General features: G+C 39.3%; 1 protein-coding gene across 1 annotated transcript in view; it reads right to left on the reverse strand.

Moving 5' to 3' along the window:
* pth2ra (parathyroid hormone 2 receptor a) overlaps window positions 1-26,412 on the reverse strand; it is a 408,052-nt gene that overhangs the window by 50,315 nt on the left and 331,325 nt on the right. Inside the window, exons 9-10 of the mRNA XM_034186779.1 lie at window positions 14,530-14,596; window positions 4,642-4,736 (exon numbers count right to left, since the gene is read on the reverse strand). Coding sequence (XP_034042670.1) covers window positions 4,642-4,736; window positions 14,530-14,596 — 162 coding nt within the window. The remainder of the gene's footprint in view (window positions 1-4,641; window positions 4,737-14,529; window positions 14,597-26,412) is intronic.

Consider the following 26,412-nt stretch of genomic DNA (forward strand, 5'->3'; position numbering starts at 1 on the left):
TTCATCGAGCTGGGGATTTTAACATCAAAAACCTCCTTCCCTCACTCCTAGAAAAATTGTTAAGAAGTCAATCCAGTCCAGTCAAAGTAAGATCAGATAGTATTATTGAATTAAAAACAAAAATCTCTGCCAATCATTCTAATTATACTTGAATTACTGTTGTGAAATTATCATCATATAACCTATTTTGATTATGTTGTCGGCACTTGCAAAACCTGCAATAAATTTCCAAGCATGCAGTTAAAGTGTTAAGGCTCGGACATTGGATTATTGATGCTTCTTAAGGTGTAAAAGTTAAAGTTTATTGGGTGTACAACATCAAAAAGTGCTCTAAAAGGTTAGTCTGGTTTTTAATGAAATTAACGCATCCTGGGGACTTGCTGTACAAGTCACTAAATTCAAAATCTAGCAACATTCCAAGAGCCCTGATCCATAAGAGGAGAGCTGATGGTAACGGGCGTGGCCGGCTCGTATCCTGGTTCCAGAGGAGGCTATTCGACCGGGGTGCGAGATCAGCGTCAGCGGGGTGGATGTCCGGATGGAGGCAGTGAGCGGCTAGACGAATCTCCTCGCCACCAGCTTGAACAGCCTTTGTGCAGCCCTGCCGGGTAATACCCGTGGAGACACGAAGGTTGGACCCCAGAGACGGAGAGCTGGTTTAGTACACAAACGCACTCATCGGAGGGTGAGCGTGTGCCGTGTATCTAAAAAGAATAACGGGATCTGACAATTAATAACAATATATCTACAGTCTACAGAAGCTATACTTACATTTGATAGTACACGAAATGCTGGCTCATCAACAGTAAATCATGCATAGTATACAATTCATGGGTCAGGTTCCTGAGCAGAAAATGCGGGACTGGCTCTGCAAAAAGCCAAAATAAATTACAACCTGGGCACCATATTCTTGTGCCCCCCCACCAGAAACCATAGGTATGTACCCTATAAAATGTATGAACAGAAATGCATGAGTCCAATGTGATGAAATATATAAATGAGACCAGTGCAATGAATAGAAATAAATGAGTCCATCCACTCTAGTTTGTTAAAACCTGAATTCAAAAACAAGATGTTGCCATCTTATACATCTCCACATTAAAATTGCATAATACAATGAAAATAAACTGATTAATATTTGTTGAAGTTTGATGCACAAGATCAATCCAAATGGTTTTGCTTATGTAATATCCCACAACCATGCATGCTACCTGCTGAACACTGCCACCTGCTGTACAGTTGATATTGGCTAGACGAATGTTGTAATTTTGGAGAAGGTGTGATTGCATTTACATGCAGCTTCTCTGCCCCTCTCTCTCTCTCTCTCTCGCTCTCTCTCTGACATTAGCCCTTTAGCGGGCAGTGACCTTCCCGCTGTCCGGCAGCTGCAAGTGGTGATGAGGGCAGACGGTTCTGTCATGATGTGGGTTTGTGGGTTATGTGTGTGCTTTATTTTGTAGTTATTGTTGTGTGGTTTATTTGTGCTGTTTTGGTTGGTGTTTTGTGTTGGCACTCTTGTCTCTCACTGTGTCTTGGTGGTGGGTGTGTCTGGTTCCCTCTTCCTTGACCACACCTTCTGAATGCTCATTCTCCTCCACCTGTGTCTGATCATCTCTGATTACTTCTGTTCTTAAGCCCTTGTTTCCTGCTCTTCTCTGCCTGATTGTGCTCCATGCCTGTGTTTCTAGCCTTCATGTCCCAGTGTCTTTGTCCCTCATTTTTGTCATGCCGTGTTCTGACCTCTCACCTGTCTACTGACCTCTCGCTACTCGTCTTATGTTTTGGACACTGTTGCTTTGTGCTGCCTGTTTTACCATGTACCAAATCCAGCCTGAACTATGACTAAAGCCTTTTGAACAATCCTTCCTGTATTTGAGTCCTGCATTTGTGTCCTGCCTTGTTCAGTCTGTAACCATGCCATGTTCTGTGTGGAAGATCCCCGACAAATTGTAGCTTTTGCATATGACTCTTTGGATCCTTACCGCCGGTTCAGATCAGGCCGGGGTTTAAACACACGCCCCCTACACATGCAACCACCACACGTGGATTTTCAAGGATTTTCCATACAGAACTGTCTGCCCCATCACTGCTTGCAGCAGCCAGGTGGCGGGACAGTCCGCTTCGTCAGGGCACATGACACTCGATCGCACGGTTCAGAGAGTCCATCATGTGCAGCATTATCTGATTGGCCCCACACACATGAGTGGACCATAGTGTGATCAGATTGTAGAGCTATATCTGAGGTGGGGAAGGGCGTGAGAGGCAGGGTGAGGGGGTAAGCAACACTGGGAGAGAGACAGAGAGAGTGCATGAGTGATGGATGGGCTCGCTGTGTTATTAGCACTTGCCTTGACGCTTCTCAGGATTACATATTAAATCCAATATATGGCCTGCTACATGTAGTAAAGGTTCTCTTGATTGTGGGTGTACTGCGATACATCGCGGGCTGGGACTATCACTACCGCACCGGTAACGATGCGTGTGCACGCCAGTGATGTGATATCTAGAGTAGTCTGATCACACGGGTGTACATGCACTACAGTGATATGATGTGGGCCCTGGTTTACATGTCATCATTTCTTAGGTTGGATGCCATTCAACATCCAGCAGAGATGCACGGCAGGTCTCCAAAAGACAGCGGACTGCAGTGCTTGCTCTGCCACACCCCTTCCCTTAATTGCACTTCACTCAGACTTCAGGTGACATTTGAACTGCATTCAAGATAACAACATTCTTGATATTCATACTGTGTTACAAATACATTTGGACTTCAGTCAAGAGCTGATGCACATAGAACATGCACAAATCAGTGTGGGATGGAGCGCAGTCTGGGTATTGGGACAGCTGTCCTCCACAATTCTTATTCCCTCCCAGATGTGGCACGTATGTTTTTTTGTTTGTTTGTTTGTTTTTTACATTCCGCGTGATTTTGGCTTGGCTTGTCCTCATTCGTACTAAGTGTGATGGGGCCTTAAAGATCTGTCAAGGGCCGTGTGTTTGTTAGCGTGCAGTGACATTCCCACATTAAATAAACCCTTGCACAGCCATTTCTAGATCAACCCTGAATGTACATATCCATGAATTGATCAAGAGACAATCTTCCTTGCCACTGAGGGATTGCCACAATGACTAAATTGTGTGGGCATTCTAAAAGTTTGTACGTTGGGTTGGTGAACATTTTGCTGGTGATATACAAAAAATAATAGTGTAAATGAGAGAGTGTGATGACATGACACAGATAGCAGTATGTAAATGAGGATTTGGCATGTGCAATTTACCATATGTTTAAAATGAAATTCAATCAGCCACTTGCAGGACAAAATAAGAGAAATATACATTTAAATTGAAAATACTATTTATTGAACATTTACCAAATCAAAAATAAATGTCTTGAAAATGATTTATCAGTTAAATCAAAAATAAATGTGCCTTGAAAACGATTTATCAGCTATTTGACAGGAGTTGTGTGCCACAAGCCTAGATTCACCATCATCGCTGTAAACATTCACTCCTTTGTTGTCTTAAGGCGACAATTTTCAGATATGTGTTACAAAGCAGAGGTACTTTGCATGACACAGGTAATGACTCTGGTGTTAATATGTTCTCGTCATACTCACATAACTGGAGAGGCCATGACATAGAATGAGAATCATATAGATTTGAGTATGCTTTATTTGTAGGTGCAGCTGTTTATGAAAAGGGTGCCAACCTGCTGTTTCAGCCCCTGTGTGTGGTACTAGAAAGATGCACAACACAAAAAATACTGTAACATTGGTGAAAACTATTAAATGGAAAGGATAAATGTCTCATTTATTTTTCTTTAGACTGTGAATGTTTATTTTCCTTTCATTAAAGTAGGCCACTAAAAATTTAAGTAAGCTTAATCTTGGTGATTTCTGCATTAAAGATTACTCAATGAAAATAAAGAAATGCATACCCCAAGCAGCGCACAAGAAATGACTGTTATGTTTATACATGTCAGTAATCCCGCAACACAGTTAGTACTCTATTCTCCAACAATGTGCAAAATACAGGGGCAATCACAGCATTAACCTATTTCCATGTTCTCTTTCCAGTATTTTGCAAACTCAGGCCGACATACACACACACATACATACATACATACATACACACACACACATACATACACACATACATATATATATATATATATATATATATATATATATATATATATATATATATATATATATATATATATATATATATATATATATATATATTCTATTTCTACCTCAGTTTTTATGTCTTGTACTGTTACAAGTATTATTATTATTGCTTATCCTTGCACATGCTGTTTGATGAACATTTTCCTCTACTTGCACCCACCTTGTGTTTTATTTTAAGACCTGACGTAACATGTGAATTTCTCCTCTGTGAGATCAATAAAGTTTATCTTTGTCTTTATCTTTACACATCCCAAACTGCATACTCATTAAGGCATTAAATGAACATGTTATTATGGTCATTTTAAAGACACAATCCTCTGCGTGCACTGTTAGCAGATCAGGTGGCACATTTACTTGCAGGTGATATGGAGTTTGGACAAATGTTCAAAATACTAGGCAGCAAATGTTTACAAACTGTTAACATTATGGATTCAGTCTCTGCTACACAAACCTGTACTGTTTCCTGGTGTCGTATCTTCCTGCATTTGTCTCTCGAATTTTTGTGGCCAGCACGCGCACAATGTTCACAAACAAGACAAAATTGAGCTGAAACAGAAAAGAAAAAGAAATGGAAAATTAATATTACCATCAACACATACACTGTCACTGCCTCCTTAGTATTACATAAATGGTTAGACTTGCAATCCATGTAATAAAAAGCAATTATCTCAGTGTCAGCATAAAATGAGTCTTTGCAAGCCTTTAATAAACCACCTACATTCTGTCTGGCAGGTACAAACTGTATCATTGATACAGTTGTTTGTCATTGTCAGGATTCCCAAAATGTCTAGTTTACACATTGACAAACGTCATTCAAGTAAACACTATATTATTAAAATTAAAATATGTAGAATCTGATTCCCACTTCCAAAACTGAAGCACAACCAAGATGATGCAGTATCCAATTTTTCCATAATAACACTTAATGATGTTAATAACTAGGTCAAATAGTCACAGATCGCACAGCTCAGTCTAAGATTTTGTTTAATTAAAATACTGTGTAGACTGTTTCAGATTATGAGAATGTTCTGTTTTTGTTTACCACAGGCAAACATGGATTGCTGCCAGAATGGTATTAATTTTGAAAAGCAATTTTCAAATGTAATTATGAAAAACATTAGCATACCCAACTTGGGAGACAAATGTATTAAAAGGCCTTTCTTTTAATCAGCATCCAGTGTGACCAAAAGTCATCTAAACTATTCCACAAAGTTGTTTAATTTTCAAAGCAGTTTAAAGTATCATCTCCATTTTTTACTCCCCAGATTGTGGGATAATGTGTCTGAAACAGTGTGTCCGCAGCAATATAATTTGAAAAAAAAAATGCAAATTGTAACTTGTGTTTTTTTGTATTCCCCATTTTTATACATGAAGGTAAGAAACACATTTGGACTTTCTATACATCATTTTCATTGATTTCAGTGAAACCTGAGCACTTGCACAAATTGTGTGTACAGTTTTAAATATTTTTTTATTGCTTCCTGCCTTTATCTTTGCAAAAATATACACATAGAAAAAAATAAAAAGTAAACCATAATCAGTGCCACTACAATTTCATGTTCATGTGTCATTTCATGCGTTTGTTTTAGAATAGAACATCTGAGAGGTGTGTTTCACTTTTAGCTTGAATTAACTGACCACGCATAGATAACAGAATGTTGTCTGATCGACAAAATATTCCAGGAAACCTTGTGAGCCATCTTAAAAAAAAATTAAATTGCAAAAATAAAACAGTAATCTTTCAACAGGGAACTATCAAACACTTAATAAAGCACACAAGAAAAAAGTGAGCAACACCGAATAACAAGTCACACTTTAATTATAAAAATGTGAAGTTTTATATGCAGGTTGTTATATGTTCTGCTTTATGAAATGTAAAACTGAACTGACCTGATTCTAAGGGGGAGTATGTTTAAATGTGATGAGTAAAGGACACTTGCACAAGTTTGATCCCTGCACTGGCACGCAATCTAGCCGAGACTGGCCTCCTGCTGCAGCTAACCAGGTAGCATCAGGCCCGAGAACCGGTACCCAGTGGCGGCTTACCAGCTATCATTAGGCCAAGACCGGCGTCCAGCGACAGCTTACCAGCTAAAATCGGACCGAGACCGGCGTCTAGCAGTGGCTTACCAGTTAACACCAGGCTGCAGCAGCACCCAGCTATCACCAGGCTGGGCCTGAGCTTGCCCAGAGTCGGCTAAACATCGGGACAGGCCCTTTACTGTTGGACGGAGTTATCGCAGCTCGACGGCGAAGGTAAAGCTTTACTATAACTGCTCACAATGCTGAAAGAAAAAAAAAAAAAAAAAAAAACGTGGTGAAGACTTGCACGAAATTAAACCGTCTTTGAATTTCATGTCTGAGGAGCTCAATGGAGTGGTTAAAAAACAATCAGAGCTGCTTGAAGTATTGAAGGAGGCTCAGGAACTCAGAAAAATATTGCAGGAGAAAGACAATTTTCCAAAATTCAGATTTTGGAAAACTGTGTGGATGAATTGGAGCAGCATATTAGGATGGAGGAGGTGGTTGTCTCAGGATTAAACATTAAACATCGAACATATGACAGGGCTGCTGCCCTTGGCAGCGGTGTTAGTATAGATCAGGGGTGGCCAAGTTCAGTCCTCAAGAGCCACCTTCCTGACACTCTTAGTTGTCTCCCTGCTCCAACACACCTGAATGCAATGAAAGGCTCATTAAAAGTCTACTAACGAGTCTTTCATTGGATTCAGGTGTGTTGGAGCAGGGAGACAACTAAGAGTGTCAGGAAGGTTGCGCTCGAGGACCGAACTTGGCCAACCCTGGTATAGATGAAGACACTCCAGGTGAAATTCACTCCCTGGAGCAACAGGTTATTGATTTTTTTTTTTTTTATCTAAGGACATCCACATTAACAATAATGATATTGCAAACTGCCATTCAATAAAAAAAAAAAAAAAAGACAAAAAGTCTAAACCAATTATTATCTGGTTTGCAAACAGGAAATTTAAGAACGATTTGTTAAGCCAAACAAAAAAGTTGAGAGGAACTGAGGTGTATGTAAACAAACATTTATATACATAGACTGAATAATATTGAATATAATATAGATCTGGATTGTTTGTCTTAAGAATATTACTCATCATTGCAATTGTTTTTTTTTTTTTCTGAAGAACAATTTAAGAATTTGTCTGTGTTAAATGGGACATTCTCCATCATACACTTTAATAGCAGAAGTCTTTCCATGAATTCATTAAAAATTCAGGATTGTTTAAATCACGCAAATAAACATTTCTTAGTTATTGTGATTTCTCAGACATGATTGAAAGATGGGCACATTGACACTGTTCAGTTTGAGGGTTATGATTTTTTTTTTTTTTTTTTTTGCTGTGAATAGGATGATTGAACTGGGTGGTGGTGTGGCACTTTATGTTAGTTCTACTTATCACTGTGAAGTTCAAAAATATCATGGAATGTGTTACTGTGGAAATTAAATTCAAAAAATCAAAAAATATAATTATAAGCCTTGTCTACAGAGCACCAGGATCAAACATAAAACATTTTGTGGAAAAGTTGACTGAGATATACAACTTTATTAATAAATAGTAAGCTTTTATTTGTTTGTGGAGACTTCAACATAGACTTCTTAAATTCTTGTGGTCAAATAAATATAACTGAATTTATAAATACTGTATTTTGTATGGATTGTATCCAGTGATTACCAATCCAACTAGGATAACTGTGAATACAGACACTTATTGATAATATATTGACAAACATTACCGTGGGGAATTTAGAGGGGGGGATTACTTATTAGTGACATCAATGATCATTTGCCAGCTTTTGCAGTTTTAAAGTCTTTAGTTGAGAAAATTGACCATACTGAAATTACAAATTTCAAAAGGAAAATAACAGAGAAAACTTTGGAAAATTTTAGAATGGATTTAAAGAACCAAAACTGGAGTGACATTTATGTTGAGGACATTGATCAATCTTATGAATCATTCATTTCTTTCATTTCCAATTTCTATGATAAACACTGGCCTTTAATGTTAAAAACTGGAAATAAGAAAAATGTCAATAAACCTTGGATCACCAAGGGATTGCAAAATGCTTGTAAAAAATTTCTGTATAAGCTGTTTTAAAAGCTAAGAACATTTGATGCTGAGAAAAGATACAAGACATATAAAAACAAACTAACATTATGCGATCTTGTAAAAGGCAGTATTATAGTGATTTATTGGAAAAAGTAAAACAAACATTAAGGCCACTTGGAAGCTTTTAAATCAATTATAATAAATGAGAAAAAAAAGTTGTTAAAGAATATCCTGCCTTTTTTGCACAAACACTGATACAGTTAGTAGGGGAAATAAAGCTATAGCAGATCACTTTAATGATTACTTTGTTGATGTGGGTAAAAAATTAGAAAATTCAATTGTATCTTCTTGAACATGCTCTTTGGATTACAGAGAAAAAAATAAAATAAAATTCAGGATTCAATGTTCATTAAAGAAATTGAATATGAAATAATAGACGTTCACAAACTCAAGCAGAAAAAAATCAGTTGATAGCAATAACTGATTTATTTTTTAAATATTGATTGTATTGGTAAACCTTTCACATATATTTGGAATTTGTCACTAATGACTGGGAAATTTCCTTTTAGAATGAAATTAGCTAAAGTGATACCATTGTTTAAATTTGGTGACAAACGTATTTTCAAATTATAGGCCAATCTCACTGTTACCACAGGTGTCAAAAATTTTGGAAAAGGTATTTGTAAAGAGGTTAAATTATTTCATAACTAAACATCACATACTTAGCAAACAGCAATATGGTTTCAGGAAAAACTACACTACTTCACTGGCTGTAATTGATTTTGTTGATTAGATTACAAATGCAATTGAAAATAAGCAATATTATGTAGGGGTTTTTATTTACAGAAAGCATTTGATACTATAGACTATACTGTACTATTGAATAAACTACAGAGGTATGTTATCAGGGGATTGGCACATGGCTGGATAGCTACCTATTTATACAATAGGTGTCAGTGTGTACATATTGGTGGGACAAACTCTGAATTAATGAAAATTACTTGTGGGGTACCCCAGGGTTCAGTTCTGGGTCCATTGTTGTTTCTTCTATATATTAATGACATATGTTTAGTTTCCAAGTCTGTCAGTTGTATATTGTTTGCTGATAATATGATGGTGTTTTGTAGTGGGGATCACTTGGGACAGACCTTGGACATGATGGAGAAGGAGCTACAGAAGTTTAAACAATGGTTTGATTCAAACAAATTATTGCTCCACTTGGTAAAAAGTGCATCATATTTGGAAACAAGTCCAGGAAATGCTGCAGAAATTTATCATTAAATGATACTGAAATTGGAACATACTAAATTTCTTGGTGTTACTGATGATAAACTGAGCTGGAAAACACATTCATTTTGTTACATCTAAAATGTCAAAAGCCATTGCAATTTTGCATAAGGCACAAGATTTTATTTCCCAACACTCATTAAACTATTTTCTATCATTCATTGCTTGTTCCATATATGACCTACTCTATTGAGGTATGGGTAACACATAAAACTAATACTAATCCAATATTTTTGTTGCAAAAGAAAGCTTTAAGAATGATCTGTAACAAGTCATATTGCGAGCCAACGAATCCATTGTTTGACTGTTTACATATTCTAAAATTCGGGATTTGGTTAAGTACATCACAATCCAAATTATGTATAAAGTTAAAAAATAAATTGTCACAACATGTCTAGGATCTGTTTAAATGGATGGACTCCAGTTATAATTTGAGAGAAATTTTTTGAGAAATTAAGGATCTGAAGTATTGCAAAAAATCTTTTTTTTTTTTTTTTTTGTTAAAGGTGTTAACATCTGGAATAACTGTCCTGACAATATTAAAGTACTTGGTACTTAAGTAGGCTTTAAAAGACATTACAAGAATAATAAAATTGCTTGTTATAGTTTGAAGATTTAGGTTTGATTTTGTTATTGCTTTCGGGATTGGGTGTTAGGTGCCAATGTTTGTTTGATGGGTTTTGTAATTTGGAGTTCATTGACTAATTTTGTATGCTTTTTTTGGTATTTGTCATCATGGATGTGTGTTTGTGTGTATATGCATGCGTGTATATACTCTATCTATGTATGTATATATGTAGCTATGCATTTGTGAAATTGTGTTTTATGTGTGCATGCATGTATATATAGTTCTTATTTTTATAGTATAAGGAGTGGGTATTTATAAGCTTTGCTTCTGCCCACACCCTTTCAGTCACATGGGTTCATTGTTGAGTTGCTTTCTTTTTTTGGTATTGTTGAATTGTGTGCTGAATAAATACAATCATTCATATATTCAAAAACACTGTGTCACTACGAGTCAATGAGTCTCACTGCCTCAGCACAGTGCAGCAGAGTGCACCTGAATGATTATGACAGGATATTATATCCACAATAAACAATTTTACAGATACATTATCAAACTCATCAGAAGGAACAACAATGCAACTGTTTTACCAAGCCATTATAATATAAACAATATAAATAATTACCTTTGAGATATTTTCAAATGCATTCTCCACTTCATGAAGTGCAGAAAAGCTGCAGCTGCAGAAAATTTCTCTGTGATTCCAGGAGTGACAAGAGATCATTTTGTCTGTGAAATTCTGAGAGCAAATGCATCATCTACTATGAAATAATAATTTTATGTAATGTGGCGTCCAGGGGCACAAAGTACGGCATCCAGCGGGACAAAGCGGGTCATATTGGTACGATGAATTGTGCAGCAGTGTGGAGATTATGGCCCCTTCCAACCTGGTCTCAAGGCAAGTTGTAATTCAGCAGCATGAAATATACATTAATCTACTGGTTTGTGATATTGCGACAAAATGTGCCTTATTTTCATCACGGCAACACAAATTCATTCTAATTCATTCCATGATGGCTGCACGAAATTAAAAGTGAAGTGGGGGGGGGGGGTCGGGGGTGGTTATGGTTGGCAGTAGCAGTAGGGTTAGTAATAGTGAGTTAAAAAAAAAACCCATCACGAAAATTTGACGATTTCGTGACAGGAGCACGAAAAAAAAAATGTGAGACTGGGCTGCCCCTTCATACGAGGTCTGTCCGTAAAGTATCGTACCTTTTTATTTTTTTCAAAAACTATATGGATTTCATTCATATGTTTTTACGTCAGACATGCTTGAACCCTCGTGCGCATGCGTGAGTTTTTCCACGCCTGTCGGTGACGTCATTCGCCTGTGAGCACGCCTTGTGGAAGGAGTGGTCCCGCCCCCTCGTCGGATTTTCATTGTCTGGAAATGCCGGAATGAAAAGGACTTTTTTTCCATCAGAATTTTTTCAGAAGCTGTTAGAGACTGGCACCTGGAAACCATTCGACAAATTTATCTGGCTTTCAGTGAAAATTTTACAGGCTTCACAGAGAATAAGGACTTTAACTACAGGTTTAAGGACCCCTTTAAAGGACGGTCGGTGCGCCGCGCTGCGAGCTGCGACGGCACGGCACAAACCACTGGATCATTTCTAAGCTGATGGCTCTGTGGATACGAGACTGTCGTGTGCTCTTTCTCTGGTTATCACAAGACCTGGACATCAGCCATTTTACGGCAGATTTCACTTTTAACAAGAGATTTTGTCATGGAAAGCCGCGCGGAGGCTTCGCGCGTCACGACCGATTCGCTGATGAAGCGAGACAAAGGAACGCCTCCGTTTCGGCGTGTTAGAGGACAAGTTGGGACATGTCTATCTCGGCTTTCAGTGCTTACCAGTCGAGTGAGTATAAAAGAACTTGTGGAGAGCAGCGCGGCGCACCGACCGTCCTTTAAAGGGGTCCTTAAACCTGTAGTTAAAGTCCTTATTCTCTGTGAAGCCCGTAAAATTTTCACTGAAAGCCAGATAAATTTTTCGAATGGTTTCCAGGTGCCAGTCTCTAACAGCTTCTGAAAAAATTCTGATGGAAATAAGTCCTTTTCATTCCGCCATTTCCAGACAATGAAAATCCGACGAGGGGGCGGGACCACTCCTTCCACAAGGCGTGCTCACAGGCGAATGACGTCACCGACAGGCGTGGAAAAACTCACGCATGCGCACGAGGGTTCAAGCATGTCTGACGTAAAAACATATGAATGAAATCCATATAGTTTTTGAAAAAAATAAAAAGGTACGATACTTTACGGACAGACCTCGTACATAACACAATGCTGGGCGAAAGAAGCATAAAATGGCCGAAAATCCACGAACAAAAAACAAAATGGGGAACACTACCTACTGCCGGGAGGTACACATGTTTGGTGCACCCTCGTGCGCGTGCAAGAACACAGCCCAACCACCTGGAACGTGTTGCACCACATTGCACTGCTACTGTGGGGAGAAAAAAAAAAAACACACACACACCAAACAAAACACCACAGCAATTTTGAATATTTAATCCCCCTTATCAAGCGGACAATACAAGTATGATCCTTCTGTTCCTCTGTATATGACCCATGGTCATAGATGTACAGCCATAAAATGACATGAATGAAGCAGTGCGCCTTGATCATGTCCACATCTGCTGGCCAGCTGAATGAACACATGATCAGGTGCTCATTTTCACATGGCACAGCCTGCCAATATACGTGCTGTGGAGCTGCTCCAGCCCATCACAAAAACGATATATGTTTTTATGTACAGTATTTCCACTTGAGGACAGCAGGCACACACACGCACCTCCATGCAAGATCTCCCTTCATGGGGTAAGGATGATTCTGAGAAAGTTCAGAACTACACAGGAGAACCTGGTCAATGACCTGAAGAGAGCTGGACCACAGTCACAAAGAGTATATTAGTAACACACGATGCCGTCATGGTTTAAAATCCTGCAGGGCAGCAAGGTCCCCCTGCTCAAGCCAGCACATATCCAGGCCCATTTGACGTTCACCAGTGACCATCTGGATGATCCAGAAGAGGCATGGGAGAAGGTCCCAGACCAAGGGAAACTGACAGTCATCTTGTGTTTCTTCCACTTTCTAATAAATAATCATAACAGTTGTTTTCTTCTCACCAAGCTGCTTGCCTGTTGTCCTGTAGTCCATCCCAGCCTTGTGTCAACAGTTTTCTCCCTGGTGTCCTAAGACAGCTCGTGGTCTTGGCCATGGTGGATAGGTTGGAGTGTTATTGATTGAGTGTGTGCACAGGTGTCCTTTATACAGCTAACAAGTTCAAACAGGTGCCATTAATACAGGTAAAGAGATCACTGCATGCTAGACATGCCATGCAGGCTGATATGTTCATGACACAAGAGCCGGCTCTTCATGAGACGAGATCATCAGGTAATTCATGTAAAACATAAAAGGGAGAACAGTAATCCCGCCATTTCATGACCTCCTGGTGTACATCTTGGTGGAGGCTAAGTCTGCTCTTTATAACAGGAATTAAATATTATAAATTGTGGTGTAGTTGTGTGTTGTGATTCAGTAATAGGGTTGTCTTACATTTATACAGTACATTCATTGTTCCGATAATGTTCTGAATCTGTGTTCTGATTGTTTTGTGTTACACATTTTCATTGGTTTATGTAAATATGTCCAGCAGTTCACATTAGGCTTGTGCCTGTGCCCTTTATGCACTGAAATTCCTCCAAATTCCTTGAGTCGTTTCATGATATTATGTACTGTACATGCAAAATCTTTCCAGCCTTTCTTTGATGAACATTGTTTTTAAACATTTCTTTCATTTTCTCATGCATTTCTTGGCAAACTAGAGCTCCTCTGTTCATCTATTCCCCTCAGACTCAGCCTTTCATTAATTCTGCTTTTATACCAAATCATGATTACAATCATGGTTATCACTTTTCTTTCTTTCTTTAAATCTCATTACTAACCCTAAATTGCCTTCATCCCAACTTTTTGTGGAATGTGTTGTAGGCCTTAAATGCAGGAATGGATGTAAATTAAATGAATTGAAGCTGAGCACATAAAACATTAAATATCTTGGCTTCATACTGTCTAAAATGAACGTCAACATAAATGTCAGGATAGTGGTTTGTTTGTTTAAAAAATTAATTTTCAATATGCTCCAACTTTTTTCTGATTTGGAGTTGTAAAGACTCAGTGTCTATTCAAGTTCTGAAAGGTGATTTTTTTTTCTTCTTCTTTATGTATTGTATGTAGAGATTTGACAAAATGTCCTATCAAACATACAAACATCAAGTCATACATGTCCTAGTTTATGCTTCAGGAAACAAATTTGTCAGTGAATTTAATGTCTGTTGAGTGCTGCTTTTGCTTATGTCTTCCTCAAAGTCCCATTCACGACGACTCATCCTTACATGCAAATACTCTTACCCCAATGGCTGCCAGGATGGGAACCTGGCAGATCCACTTAATATTACCAGCACTTAACTCCCAACACCTGCAGAGTGAGAAGAAGAGTGACTGAGTTACTCAAAGCCCTGGTACACAGGGTATTTTATTTAATCTCAGGTAGAAAACACTCATGACAAAGCTTCTTGGGTCGAATTAATTGTGCTGTCAATCTAAAGGCAATTTATTGCTTTCTAAGCAAGGACATACAACCTACAATTAGAGATCAGTTCAAATCGATTTTTCATGACAGACCGTCTAATAGCTCAGAGAGAGGCATAACTGACAGAGTTATCTGATTTGCCTTCACCCTTGGACGAGCAAGAACATTGGTGGGGGTATCTATCTATGTGCCTGTCTTGCAAATCACAAAGCCTTAAGCCTCGTGTCCACGTGTTCTCAGCAGTTTCCATGTGGGCTTCAGATAGAAATCAGGAAGCAAACGGCATCTGAAAGCTCAAAAAGGGGGCGGAGCTGAAGCTGGCAGTGACCTTACCACTGGTGACACCTATTCACAGGATGCAATATTTTGCTGCCTGCTTGCTGTGCTGCTGTTTGCTTCACATAACCTAATGTCGTCAACTTGCAGCAGCTTTCCCAGCACATTGTCGATGACTGGTTAAGCTGCCGCGAGCTTGCCAGTGACCCTGTCAGGTTCCCAATGATTTCTATCCATGTCAAAATTTTGAACAGTCTAAAATTTTATTCTGGATTATCCCGAAGATGCTGAAACTCCAGATGGTGGGTGACGCACTCCAGGATGACCATATATGCTTGCAGACTGTATCCTTTTAGCATTAAAGAAAACAAAAAAGAAATGACTTTAGATCAACTTACAGCAAAGAATAACTTTATTAACATTGTTTTTTTAGTCTGTAACAAAAAAAAATTGCATCACTTTGCTTGAAATAAAAAAAATTTAATCCTTAAACTATACGATACTGAAAAACAAAATTAAATAAAATCAATAAATAATAAATTCAAATTGATTAAAACACTTACTCGGGAGCACAATATATAAAACAATTTAACAGACAAAACAAAAATGAATAAAACAATTTGTGCTGATTTTTTATGATTATTTTTGTGAGTTTTTATTACTTTTTATTTTTGAAGCACTTCCGTCATCCAGCATGACAGAGACCATGTTTATATTTATTTATTTTATGTTTTTCTTTATTCATGTATTGTCCCCTGGCATACCTTTGTACTTTTGTATTTTGTACAATTGTTAAACTTTAATAAAATAAAATAAAATAAAAATACTGCTGCTCAGCTCCTCTGCTATGGTGCTATGATGCTAACGGTGCTCGCTGGTTTATAAGATGGTTCCATGGAAATAGAGACTGGAATGGACGTCACGTGACTAGCGGCGTGCTGCACGGCGGCCATTACTAAGAGTGGAGAGAAAAACGTTGAGCCTGTTAAACAGAAGTGAAATGAGAAAAAAAGGCAGCCAGTGCTTCACCATCAACTGCACCAACTACAAAAACAAATTCTCCAATACTAAATGAACTGTACAATAGCCTTAATGTAATTATGTAAAACAAATGTCTATTTTAAAGTCATTATGTCGCACTTTAATATCGATATACTGGAGACTAACTCAACGCCATAAGGTCTTTTCATTAAGCTGCGTTCACATGCGGAAACAAAAATGTTTAAATATATTTATGTCTATATATATACTTGCAGTTGTTGTTTAATATATGTACATGTGGTCACACGCAGCATTGAAATTTGAACAGTGTGGTTGGAGGGGATGGAGGAGGTACTTTTTACCCTGACTGAGGGTCAAAAGTCATAAATTCTGAATGGCTTTATATCTACTTGTAATAACAAGTTAGTAAAAATCACATATATGTTGTTGTCATTAAAAGACTAGCAATAATATTACAGTGAATATATTACAGTGAATAAATAATAATATAATAAATAATATAATATATATAATAATAATAATGAATAATATTACAGTGAGGAAAAAGCAGCAAGGTAAATGAGCACAATGGCAAGGCATACTTCAGATTTATATTTTAATACATAAGGATTTTTATCCAGGCATGTAGGGATCATTAGCTTTTAATCAGCTTGAATACAACTTACAAGGCTTCATTTATAAAAATCCATCGAGAATTATGATGCGAAAAAAAAACATCACAGTAAATGAACAGAATGGAATATTTTCCCCAAATGTCCACATTTTACATAAAACATTTTTTTTCTATCCAGACATGTATGGGTTCATTAGAAAGAGCAATTAAAGAGCTTTAAAACAAGCCTACGTTTATTAAAATCTGTTAACAAATAATGACAATAGAGAGAGAGAAAAGCAGCACAGTTTGTCATAATTTCCCCAAATTTCTGCATTTTACATAAACGTTTTTTTTTTTTTCACCCACACATGCATAGGTTCATTGGAAAGAGCTTTCAAATGGCTTTAAAACAAGCCTACATTTATTAAAATCCATTAAGAAATAAGGACGCTAGTGCTAGACGCTTCCTGTCTTGAGCAACACTAATAGATTGAGGCGTGCATGTCCATTCCAGTCTATATTTCCATGGTTGGTTCCACTCCTCCAGCGAATGCAAAGGAGTTGGGTTATTTGGTCACGTGACTTTTAGTCAGGATTCTGACATTTTGCTGATTGGCTGAGACACGCCGCTCTCTGATTGGTTGCAGTCTTTGTTTACAATGTTTCAAACCTCCAAATGTTTTCGGTTGCCGTGCGAATTCCAGACACACAAAGCAAATGCCTGGTTTCCATTTTGGTTTGACAGGGGTGAGATAAATATCCCACCCTGACATTTTGCAACTAGTTTGTCTCACTTTTCAAATCTTTTGGTTTGTTTTTCACATTTTCTGCAGTTATGCCACAGCCAATCACAGAGCGTGGCGTGATAGCCAATAGAGGCCGACGTAAAAGATGGACCAATCACAGCCATGTTTTCAAAAACATGCTACCAGTCTCTTTGTATAAGAGACTGTGGTACCACTGCTAGCTGTTTTACTGAAGCAGCATTCACAAAGCGCAATGATTGCTGGCAATATTTGGTACGTTTTCGCTGAAAAAAGTCAAGCGGCTTATCTGCGTGATTGGGGTGTAATGTCTTTAAGTGACGCCTTAATTATTTGGCTTCATGTTGTCCGCTCCCAACATTTTAAGACACAGCGATCTTTCCTTGTCTTCCACCATAGAGAGCACCACTGCCACCTACTGCAGTGGATCTGCAATTACACTTTTTTCTAATAGAGAAAAAAGCATGTTCCCCGCAGTCAGTCATGTTGACTTGTTTTTGATGTGATAGCTGCATTCATTTTGATGTAGTTATGGTAAAAATCACAGTGAGTGGAAATAATGCAGCTGTTCTGCACTCACACAACATATTTAACCAAAAAAAAAAAAAAATTAAAAAGCAGTCTTGCAGAGAGACTGGAGCTTCATGTCACTGTGCAAACACGCAGCCCGTCACAGTCTCAAGGCACTTCTGCAAAAGGTTTTCCATTAACATTGACTGTTATTTCTTTCCTGTGCAGCTGTGAGCCCAAGGAACCAACCGAGTGTGCTGTGCACAGCCGACATGGTTTAAAGGCTACAGCTCTGGACAAATAAGTTACAAGGCTGTAACATAAAATGTGGAAAAAATGAAGGGCTGTGAATACTTTTTGGATGGACCATAGTTTAAAGTAATATGTATATGTCACGGATATGAATGAGTGAAGCTCATCAGCATCTCACCATGTCATTTAGGTCCTTCAGCTTTTTTTCAGTAAATGCTTCTGGAGAGCATTAGCATGCGAAGCCCCCCAGACCCCACAAATGCAGCTCTCTTATCTGCTGCCATTTTAATCATTTTCTTTATTTGCATCTCACATGCCTGGACAAAAAGTCATCACCATGTCATTTTGGTCCTTCAAACTTTTTTTTTTCCCAGTAAATACTTCTGGGGAGAATAAGCATGGCTAAAAAAGCTCAGCTTCTGGGGAGCGCCCCCCCCCCCCCCCCACACACACACACCTGCCACTTTAAGCATTTCTTTAATGTACAGTAGATGGAAATTCATATTCAAACTTTTCAGCTAGTTCACAGTAGGGCTGCACAATATGGCCAAATTAGCTGAACTTTCAAGTCTTCTTTTTAAGAAACTCCTCCTCTACACCACCCCATCAGGAAGCTGTATTTTATATTTTTAATTAAATTCATACCAAGTTGTAAAGATTTGCTATCTGAGTTTAAAGGTGCGTTTACACATAACCAAGACGCGTTACGAATGTCATTTTTCTGTCATTCGTGACACATTCCTGACATTCTTAGTGTGACTTAACGCATCTGAATAGGTTTCTTAATAGTGCGTGTTGGTACGTGATATTCTTGATATTCGTGGAGCATGTTTTTGCCTGTCAAAAAATCTTCCATGAATGTCACACACCACCCTCATTTCGTCTCACGTCGTGGAGGTCACAACTGAGTGTGTTGATCCGTCTTGATGAGTAGTGATCCTTAACAGAACGTGACAACATTCGTAGTGGTTCCTGTGATGGTTCTTGGAGCCCAAACTGTCACGCGTTATTACGAAGTGACACAGAAACTGTCAAGTTTTGACACGACTTGTAACGCGGCGTCACATTTCACTGCGCGTCACGACGAATTAGTTTTCTGTCACGTGCGCACAATTAAACTCAGCTCCAAATGTCGTTCCACAGTTCCTGCTGAAGCTCCTCAGGATGCTCCTGCAGGTGTTCCACCTGCTGTTGTAACCGATGAGTGGGAGAACGAGTCTGAGCCACAGGAGCAAGAGGAGACTCACATGCAGCCAGACATCTCTGCACCTCCTCCAGTTCGGTGGAGGAAGAAGCACGCGCACAATTAAACCCTGCTGCACCGCATTCAGTTTGACTGGTGACACCAAGTCGGCTAAAAGTCTAATTTCACATGCACAAGTCGGCTAAAAGTGCATGTGTCTGATGTTTGGGAAAATGCGCGAGACGAGAGCCGCATGAAGCCACACATCTGGCTCTGTCCATCTCCTCCTCTCTGCACCACTCCATGGCACAGAGCCTAACTATGCATGCAGTCACAAAGTTCTTCTGAAAAAATGGAGCAATCTGAATTTGGTTGGATGAATATGGGTGTGTGTGGAGACAATTCACCTCATTCACAACGTGACAGAACTTAACGATGCACTGTTACGCGCAATAGCGTGCAACAACGCGGAACACTATTCTTGATTGTGCGTAATGGTTCCTGATAATTCTCCATCAACACGTGCCATTAATCGTAATGTGTGGTAACAGGTTGCAGCAGTTCCTGAGGACACCTGATGCCTCTGCCCCAAATCATCACATTCGTGATCAGCGGCCAAGAATGTATACTTCGTGGCATTCGTGACTTGTCATCATTATGTGTAAATGCAGCATAAGGAAGATCATTTTAGAATTTTTTTTTTTTTTTTTTGTATTTGAAAAGGCATCAACAAATTAAAATGTGTGAAATATAAAATGTTCCAATACTTTTGAGGGCAACTGAGAAACACTTGGGCAGCATCTTACATCTCAAATAAGCAAACAGAGCATGATTTAGCTGCTGCCTGCTCATGTAACCTGAGTTAAAGGAGAAATGCCACTTTAAACAACCTGGACCTCATTTCTGGCATAAGATACAGCCATTTACTCACCAATATAATTAGGAGGCCATGGTTCAGACGATGTGTTCAGGTTCGAATGTTGTGTGGGCCGCTGAAGAGGAGGTACTGCTGGCCCACCACCACCAGAGGGCGCCCTGCCTGGAGTGCGGGCTCCAGGCACCAGAGGGCGCTGCCACCTCACAGGAGCAGCCGGGGTGACAGCTGTCACTTATCACCGATGACAGCTGTCATCAATCACCAGATCTACAGAGGTATATCAGCAAGACGGCATCTCCACCTCATTGCCGAGATATCGCTCTACTAAGGAGGTAATATTCTCAGCTGACTGTGTTTGTTGACAGGAATACCTGTTACTTGTGTGAGTTGGACAGTATTCATTCTGTTCCTTTTTTCGACGAGAGGTGGAGGTGGTTTCCCACCATACGTGTTGCTGGGTGCACACGCACCCACTTCTAACTGTGTTTGCTCCTCACCAGCAGTACCAGATCCGACACGCGGAGGCAGTGGTCACCTGGGAGTTCGGGACTTGGCGGCTCCAGTATTCCCGGGGTTCGGTGGCGGAGGAAATCGTGTGGTTCCGGTTCGACTTCGGACCGATGTCTCCTATCTTCGAGCCTGCCCACATGACATCTTGTATTTGACTTCATTCACTATTGTAATCGGTTGTTGTTGTGCATTTTCACAACAGTAAAGCGTTGTATTTGTACTTTATCCATTGTCCGTTCATTTGCGCCCCCTGTTGTGGGTCCGTGCTCCTACACTTTCCCAACATTGAATGTGGCTCAAACATTTTTCTTTTTCTACTACAGTGAATTAAGACTTTTTGGTGGAACACAACATCAACTACTGTACAGGATGGACCTAGCAGTCAATGTGTGTCACCGATTTCAAAATGACTCTGTTCAACCAGACGTGCATTGCTGTGACATATCAATCATCTGGGTGGTACCTGGAGTGTCCAATTAGATTTCAGGGGAGTCCAGTGCAACCCAGCTACACCCATGCCAGGAAGTGTTCAACATTTGACATTTCCTAAAATTTAGCACTTCCTGTTTCAGTTTCAACTTGCCACTGAATTCCCACGAGATCTCGTTTATTGTCAAACCAGGAAGTGTTCAACATTTGACTTTTTCTTTTTTAATTATTTAATGAGACACAGAAGAAGTTACACAGAAATCTTGTAGAAGATTAAATACAACAGCAAACACAACATACCAAACAACAGGTTAATTAAAAAACAAAACAAAAAACACCACAGATCAAAACTAGGGGGGAATTATTTAAACACATTTGACATTTCCTGTTTCACTATGAACTCAAAATTTGGCACTTTCTTTTTCAATCTCAACTTGCCACTGAATTCCCGCGAGTTCCCATGAGATCACCTGTCTTGTTAATCCAGGATATGTTCGACATTTGACATTTCCTGTTTCACTGTGGGCTCAAAACTTGGCACTTCCTGTTTCAGTGTGAACTTGCCAATGACTTCCCGCAAGATTCCACGAGATCCCATCTACTGTCAATCCTGGAAGTGTTCAAAATGGTAGGCACTTTTTAACCACCTTGTAAGTCTGAGGTGGGAATTTGGCAAATATCCCCATTATATATTAAAAGTACTTTCAACCACAGGGTATTCGGGAGGGGTAGGGGAAGTAAGTATTTGAATAAAATAAAAAAATAATAGCCCATGAAAGATTGCGCATCACACTTATAGTGTTGTTAAATAGTGCCAACTGTTCATTAATCCAGGAAGTGTTCAACATTTGACATTTCTGCTTCACTGTGGACTCACAATTTGGCACTACCTGTTTGGGACTCAGTGTACCATGAGCGAGCTTTGTGCCTCTGTGTGGCGCTTCACTCGTATTAAACAATGGACACAGTTTCATTCTGGACCACACAACAGTTCCTTGATTTTGATTACTCAAGTTATTTTTTAAAAAGGAAAACAAAGAAGCATTTGTCTTTCCTTTTTCATTTTTGCTGATCCCAAAAATGATCCGATCTGTGGCTTAATACTGTAAATCATAAGGTTTCTCCCAGCAATCCTCATTTGCTAGTGTTCTCTAACAGTAGTTGCAATAACTTTCTCAGTTATGTTAGGATGCTGCACAGTTAATGGCTTTCTTGAATAGTTTAACCTTGAAGCTGCAACTGTGTGATGAACTTCACATCGACAACACAACAGTTACCAGTTACAACACCACACTCAAAGCTCTTTACAAATAATGCCTCACATTCACCCTGATGTCAAGGTGCTGCTATCCGGTTGTTAAGTGTAACGTAACACATCATGTGATTTTCAACTTCCAGCTCCAAACAAAAAAGGCGCGCCGTCATTAACATTGAGAACTGCACTGAGACGATCTGATCAGGCTGCACTTACACCGCTGCACATGGACAACAGCATTAACATCGCAACATAAAACTCTTTGTATATTGTGCCTAAAACTCTCCTGGATATATTAACTGGGTTTTTAGACGTTGTTACTGCGTTTGTTTTATGTAAAAATGACAGATGCTCAGGTTGTTTCTCCATTATTTTCAATGGGAGTTGCTGCGAGCTGCGATCGCTTCCTGTTCATGTCGTTCGTAGAGAAAGTGAAGTTAGCACTTTAACGTCCTGTTTATTGTAATAAATATTTTTTTTATTAACAAACAGACATGTATATTTTACCTGTGCATAATATTTTACCTGTGCATACATACATTCATACACAGTATTCATTACACACCGGGAGCAACTAGGGGATTAAGGACCTTGCCCAAGGGCCCTTAGTAACTTTCCGGTCAGGCTGGGATTTGAACCGAGGATCCTCTGGTCTCAAGCCCAACGCTTAACCACTATACCATCACCTCCCCTTACCTCATTAAAATAGTGCTTTTGTTTTAAATGAAAAAAAAAATCATTTGGATTTAAAAAAAAAAAAAAAAAAAGACATTTTAAAGTGACTGACAATTCTTTATTGTCAAACCTTAAGATAATGTTTGTTTGGATTGCTTCATCTTTACTGCAAATAATAAACCAACCTCTCCTATTGTGCGCTTTTCCACAAGTCTTGAAAATGACAATAATCTATCTCTCAGTAACGATATTAATTGCGAGTTGGTCGGGACTGCATTGTGTTTGATGTGTCAAGAACTCCTTGGGATGGTGCTGCTGACCTGCATGCTTGGTTTCGTATGCCCATCTATTATTCTACACAAAATTGCTGCAAATGAGCACCAACAAACATCATTTGCAATATCACTCAACAACAACAGTTGTTGACAGGCCATGTTGTGATGATAACATCGTGCACAGAGGCAGGGTATCCTCAAAACTGAGCAATCAAGAATCACAATAACCTTCCCCATTATATTGCAAAATAAAAGCCTGTAGTTGTAATGGCTAGAGAGAGGATCCCTAAGCCAAGAACATCATATGAGCTTGGTAAAAGCTGGATTTCTTCACACTCGTAACTTCATGAAGAGTCAGTACTACCAGCAGGGATTGTCTAGACAGAAATACCTTCCAGGTAGCTACAGGTGATGAGAAAGGTTGATGAAACAGATAAGGGTCTGGCACACTGGAAAACAGTCCATCAGGCAAAGGTGTCCAATAAGGAACAGTAATAGAGGAATCCAAATGAGTGGGCAGAGGGTCAGAACACAGTTGTTAAACATATACCAAGCAAATGGATATAAAGACAACAGGCAATACCATGGAGTAACAGGGGGCTATCAGGAATGAGCAACAGAGAAGGAAACACAGGAAATGAACGCAAGAAAGCTGGCAAAGTTAGACAATCTGACGAGGAGTGCTGAGCTGTGAATGGTTCTAAAGTGTATGAAGCCATGAGTGAGGAAATGATGGTGCACATGAACTCAGAACCCCAAGTGACAGGAAATAAATCCACAGAAAAAAAACTGGAGTAGATGTCAAAATAAAAGCATGTAAGATAACTAACAATGAGGAGAATATTACTAAAATATGTTGAAAGAATACTGCACAAAGAAACACAAAAAATAATTATCACACAGGAGAACATAAGAAAATAATTAAAACAATTGTAATTACAACCCAAGTGGGAAAACACAAGCACCAGGACATAAACATGAAAGTACAGAAAGTACAAGGGTGGTGGTCGAGTACCACCAGCCCTTCCAATAAAGAAGTAATTGGCATTCCCCTACCCTAACAGTGAACAGCCAGCAGGCACTTCACAGTAAACGCTGGCACCGGATCCACTAGCTGGGCACTCATGAAGGCACTGGTCTATCTTTGTGGCCAGAACCACTCCCATGGCCTGGCTGAAATGTTTATTATGAAAGCAACGTGAGAGGTGTCTGTAGATTAGGACCCGAGGTGGAAGGTCAACTTCATGGTGCACATACAACCCCAATTCCAATGAAGTTGGGACGTTGTGTAAAATGTAAATAAAAACAGAATACAATGATATGAAAATCCTCTTCAACCTATATTCATTTGAATACACCACAAAGACAAGATATTTAATGTTCAAACTGATAAACTTTTTTGTTTTGTGCAAATATTTGCTCATTTTGAAACGGATGCCTGCAACGTGTTTCAAAAAGGCTGGGACATTTAAAGAAGCAAGGCCATTTATAGAATTAAAAGAAATAAAAGAATCATAATGAACTCTAAAGTGCACAGGCAGCCAGTGGAGGGAGGCCAGGATAGGTGTAATGTGCTCTGTCTTTTGTACTTCAGGTAGCAGACGAGTGGCAGCATTCTAAACTAACTGGAGATGTGAAAGGGAGGACTGGCTAACTCCAAAATAAAGTCCATTACAGTAATCCGGCCAACAGGTAAAGAAGGCATGGATTACTGTTTCAAAGTGCTGATGTGTGAGAAAAGGCTTCACCCTTAGCAAGCTGCCTAAGGTAAAAGAAACTTGACCTAACTACGCACTAATTTGACGATCCAATTTAAAATCGCTGTCAATCTTAAAACTGAAATTAGTAGCAGTACTTGTCACATAAGCTGCCAATGGACCCTCAACAGGGGAGGGTACACAGGAGCTGCTAGGGCCAAACACAATCACTGCTTTTTTCTTAAAGTTAAAATCTAGGCTTTAATATCCTCAAGACATGACAGCAGAGGTTTGAGAGAAAAGGCATCACTCTTCCTCAGTGGGACATATCTGGCTGTCATCAGCATAAAGCCGCGTTCACACTGGGCGCGACGTGAGTGACAACAGCGACAGGTTGCCATGTAATCCCTATGGAAGGATGCGCTTTGGCGCCAAGCCGCACAGTGCGACACGATGGACGCGAGTGAAGCGATTTAGAGCATTTGGCGCATTTGCGCATTTCGCGTTGCCCTCCTCCCCAAGTTCAAATATCTGAACTTTTTCGTCTTGTCGCGCTGCGATGACCAATCAGGGACTGGTTATGTGGTGATGCAGGGGAGCGCTGCGCGGGCAAACTTCGTTCAAGATGGAGGAGAGACTGATGGTTGCTGTGAATGCAAGGCCTGAGTTGTATGACCCTTCAAACTGTGATTACAAAGACAAGTACAAAAAGGACGTTGCGTGGAGAAGAGTCAGCGAGGAGCCCGGACTGGAAGGTAACCTTTGTTTTTTTTTTTGTAGTTTTCTATTTAAATGGCTTTAGCGACTTTGTTCTTGGCAGATCCATGTAATAATAGCAATACTTTTCACAATAAATGATCCAAAGTTAACAATAGCCACATTATTGACTGATTCTGCATCATTTCGAGCAACATGGACCGACGGGGGAACAATGTTTCGTGCTGCGTGTGTGCGCGCGCGAATGAACGAACCGCCGGTAATGTGGAGATGTCTGGAGTTTATTCTTGATGTGGATTCTTGGGGCAACTGTTTGTTGTGATTTGGCGCTATATAAGAAAAAAGTTGATTGATTGATTGATTGATTGATATGTTCAGTCTCTGGCAATCTGCTGGACTTATGTCCCTTTTGTCCTTTATTTAACACAATTATGACAGAGGGGTGAGAAAGGGAGGAGCTGTAGCCTTTTTTTTGTTTTCATTGTTTACACGTGCACGCACGAACAACTCGTCCGTGAAAATTATATGCCGCCCTCCAAATCAGTCGCTATATTTATATATTGACCTCCAAAATGAGAGCCGCTGTCATCACATTATATGCCGCCCTCCAAATCAGTTGCTATATTTATATATTGACCTTCAAAATGAGAGCCGCTGTCATCACATTATATGCCGCCCTCCAAAT

Source organism: Thalassophryne amazonica, chromosome 14 (assembly GCF_902500255.1).
Source record: "Thalassophryne amazonica chromosome 14, fThaAma1.1, whole genome shotgun sequence".
Lineage (NCBI taxonomy): Eukaryota > Metazoa > Chordata > Actinopteri > Batrachoidiformes > Batrachoididae > Thalassophryne > Thalassophryne amazonica.